This window comes from Onychomys torridus, unplaced genomic scaffold (assembly GCF_903995425.1).
Source record: "Onychomys torridus unplaced genomic scaffold, mOncTor1.1, whole genome shotgun sequence".
Classification (NCBI taxonomy): Eukaryota; Metazoa; Chordata; class Mammalia; order Rodentia; family Cricetidae; genus Onychomys; species Onychomys torridus.
This window is the reverse complement of record NW_023413244.1, coordinates 186,846-190,857: the sequence shown is the minus strand read 5'-3', so window position 1 is coordinate 190,857 and position 4,012 is coordinate 186,846. Positions and strand designations below refer to the sequence as shown.

The following is a 4,012-nucleotide window of genomic DNA, read 5'->3' as shown; positions in this document are numbered from 1 at the left end:
TATTTATAAATATATATGAAGAACTCATGAGTCTGAACCCGTTAACCTAGATGGGATCATTGGACACAGTGTGCTCCTGATTCTGAGGAATGAAGAAACATGTAGGCTGGTCTTCAATATGAAATAGTGCGTTAGGTGTATCTGATGTAAAATAGCCTTTATTTTGTGTTTTATTTATTGTCAGAAATTTTAGAGAAATATTCTAGATTAGGGCATGGTATAAATGAGTAATGTTTCTCATTATGGAACTCTAAGACACATTTCTTATAGATTCATTAATCCAGACACCAAATGTACAGGCTTATTAGCCCATTTAAAGCAAGAGTGCAGGGTATAACAAGAATGCCACTGAAGACAAGAGGCCATAAGAGAGCGTCAGATACAATGAAGCTGGAGTTACAGGTGGTTTTGAGCCAGGCTGGTGTGGGTACTGCTAGCAGCTGACTTATAGCCCATGAGTTATTTCTCCAGCAACTACTTTCAGTTTCTTATGAGATAAAATCTGAATGTGTAAGTCTTTTCTCACACTCTCACTGACCTCCCTTCCACCTCCCCAGTGCTGAGATTACAGTGGGAATCATGTTTGAGTTGGTTTCTGCTTTTTAGATTACAGACATTTTGACTAGAATGAAACAGAATCTCAGTGTAGTTTTGACTTTCATTACTTAGATGGCTAAAGATGGAAGAATGTTCTTTAATTGTCTAAGAAGTGTTACAAACTTTCAAGTAAATTTAATCAAATAATTAATACTTGAAAATTGGGTAAAGCCAAGAGTAACACATTGAAGCTCTACAGAAGAGTTTTAAATCATTAAGAATGGGCTGAAAATTGAAGTGGAGAAAGAGACTTATAGTCTTAGATGCCATACCTGAGATACTCTTTACATTTTGAAGGTCACAGGGCAATAGTACTTCCATCTATGAAGTGTCCATGTATGTGTGTACATGCCTATACATGTTTGTGTATGTAAATATACATTATTATGAGCTGATTAAAAATCAAGTTACACAGAGATATTAGTTATCAGAGAGTAGTTTTCAGGGAATGTTGGTCTTTTTGATGCTCCCCAGAAAACCTGGATCTTATCAGATGGAAATTTGAGACTCCTTGTACATGAATCTTGTATTAAAATAAATGAGTCTATAGAGGGTGATTGTTCTAGATGAAGCAAGTTTCATATAATGACTGGTACCCCCTGCATTTTTTTCATACTGAGTTCTAAAATTTTACTAACAAACAAAGCTGACTATCACAGTTGATGGATGATTAAAGAAGGAACAAAATTTTAAACAATGGAACAGAATTTGTATTTATTTGCCTGCTAGCAAATGGAAATGTGGTGTCCTTCCAATAGCAGCTCAGAAATACACTAGTGTGTGGCAGAGACACAAAAGTATGTAATTGGAGACATTATGGCAATAAAAATTTCCATAAACATGAGAATAAGTTCATCCATTACCACACCACACTGGGGTTCTGCTTGACACAGATTTCAAAAGCAAGAGCTCTAATATACATTCAGTCAAGGACAAATAAAATAACATCAGTGTACAAAAAGAATCATAGTTAGTGAAGTTAGTGTTGCCTATTTTTCTTTCTTTTCTGTGTGATCAGATGCAATGAATTTACTAGAATGGATTGTCACCATCATAATGATAACAGAATTTCTATTAGGAAACTGTGCCAATATCTTCATAATCCTAGTGAACGCCATCGACTGTGTCAAGAGAAGAAAGATCTCCTCTGCTGATAGAATTATAACTGCTCTTGTCATCTCCAGAATTGGTTTGCTCTGGGCAATGTCAATGAATTGGCATTCAACTGTGTTTACTGAAAATACTAGCCATGTACAAATAAGAGCATTGGGTCGCATTACTTGGGCAGTAAGCAACCATTTTAGCAATTGGCTTGGGACCATTCTCAGCATGTTTTATTTGTTGAAGATAGCCAATTTTTACAACCCCCTATTTCTTCACCTAAAAAGAAAAATTGAAAATGTTCTTCTCATGATATTTTTGGGGACTTTCCTTCTTTTTCTTTTGTATCTTGGGGTAGTGAACATCAACAAGATTGCTCTGGTAAATGGTTATGAAGGAAATGTGACTTTGAAGAATATACTGAAGGACATCACAAGCCTTTCAAATATGCATCTCTTCAGCCTGATAAATATCATACCATTTAGTATATCACTAACATGTGTTCTGCTCTTAGTCTACTCCCTAGGGAAACATCTCAGGAATATGAAATTCCACGGCAAAGGATGTCAAGATCCCAGCACCATCATCCACATAAAGGCCTTGCAAACTCTGGTGTCCTTTCTTTTGTTGTATGCCATATACTCTCTGTGTGTAATTATATCAGGTTGGAGTTTACTTAATGCACCAGTCTTCTTATTTTGCATGGCAATTGGTGCTGTCTACCCAACAGGTCATTCTATTATTTTGATCTGGGGAAACCAGAAGCTGAAACAGGCCCTTCTATTGTGTCTCAAGCAGGAGAGATGCTGACTGAAAAAAATGGAAGCTTTCACACCTATAGATTAATAACAGAGATATTGTATCTTCTATCTAAATAGAACTGATGGAAAGAGTAATTTTTTTCTATCCACTACTATTTTCAGAGTACACGTTATTAAAGAATTTCTAAAACCATCCTTAGGAAAGTCTCTTCCTCAAACTTGCTAAATAAAAGGATACATTGATGCATTTTGGTGAGAGCATAAAGCCAAAAAAGATTGAAACGAGCATTCTCTTAATCACTGCTTTCTCACAAACAACCTAGTTATAAAGAATATAGAAGAAAAATTTCCTAACCTTGGAGCCATGTATATTATCCTCTGTTATTATCTACTTGAACTGCTTATTATCGCTAATAAGTAAATATGTGTTTCCACTACACAGGTCATCATTATAGGTGTAAAGTGAGCTCAGCTTTTGATGTTTCAGCCATTTGTAGATGGCAGGAACATTGGATTCTAAGTCATACAGCAGAAGTGCATATTTAAAACTGGCAATTATGTGACAAATAAAAATCAATTGAAAAGTAAATAGCAAAATATCACCAATGAAAATTATACTGTACTGGCAGCAACATTTATTTGACCCAACATTGCTGTGAATTACACATTTGTATCAGAGTCATACAATGTGATTCCAGAAAGACATTTTGGTACAGTATTCTAAGATTTTCTTAGCTAAGAGGAGATATCTTTTTAAACTGGCTTTTTTTTAAAAACGGAAAAATGATGAACTTTATGAAAATATACATTTATTTAAATTTACTCTTTTAAAAAACTCTCATATAAAATTGTGATGCTGCATAGGAGTCTGATATATTCCAGATTCGATGAAAATATGTTTCACCATTTCCTACTTGTGACTTCATTTACCCTTGTGTGGAAGTTTACAGCAACTATCGACATTTTTGTATCATTGGTGAGTGTATTTAGTGCCTTATTCAACATTGATAGCTTAAGATGAAGAGTTCATGCTCAGCACATGTGTAAATATTTTATGGATATAAGAACATAATCTTCTGGATATATTGCATGAGAGAAGAATCTACTTTCAATAAAAATAAAAAAGAAAAGGGAAAAACAGGCATTAATTCTTCAAATCTCCTTAGTTCATTTGTACTGCAGAATAAACAGAATTCTCATTTTTACTAGAGAGCAAGCAAAAATTCTTATGAGATACAACACAAGTAGAATTTAGTGATTACAAAATAGAGTAAATTTAGAGAAAGTATAAAGTTAGTAGTATGGTTAAATGTCAGATTAATATGAATATGCATGAAGCTTCAAAAGAGATAATTTATATAGCAGTAATGAAAGTTATTTCCTAAAAATCTTTAATTAAAAAGATATGTTCTTAAATTAAAAAAAGAAAAATCCTATTCATTTCAGATTATTGCTTTTTGTATTCATTTTTAAGCCTGTAAGGGTAATGAATTGTCTATCATTCCTTCATTTTACATTCTTAAAATTTATGTTAAGCTTAATACAAGAAGAAT

At 33.5% G+C, this 4,012-nt stretch overlaps 1 protein-coding gene across 1 annotated transcript; it reads left to right on the top strand.

Annotated features, from left to right (window-relative positions):
- The first annotated feature begins 1,620 nt into the window (after positions 1–1,620).
- On the top strand, positions 1,621–2,508 carry LOC118576201 (taste receptor type 2 member 120-like). The gene has a single exon (XM_036176538.1). The coding sequence runs from the start codon at positions 1,621–1,623 to the stop codon at positions 2,506–2,508; it is 888 nt and encodes a 295-aa protein (XP_036032431.1).
- The last annotated feature ends 1,504 nt before the right edge of the window (positions 2,509–4,012 follow it).

What these genes read in the sequence shown, in the direction of transcription:
- LOC118576201 (XM_036176538.1), top strand. Translation starts at nt 1,621, where the DNA reads ATGAATTTACTAGAATGGATTGTCACCATCATAATGATAACAGAATTT.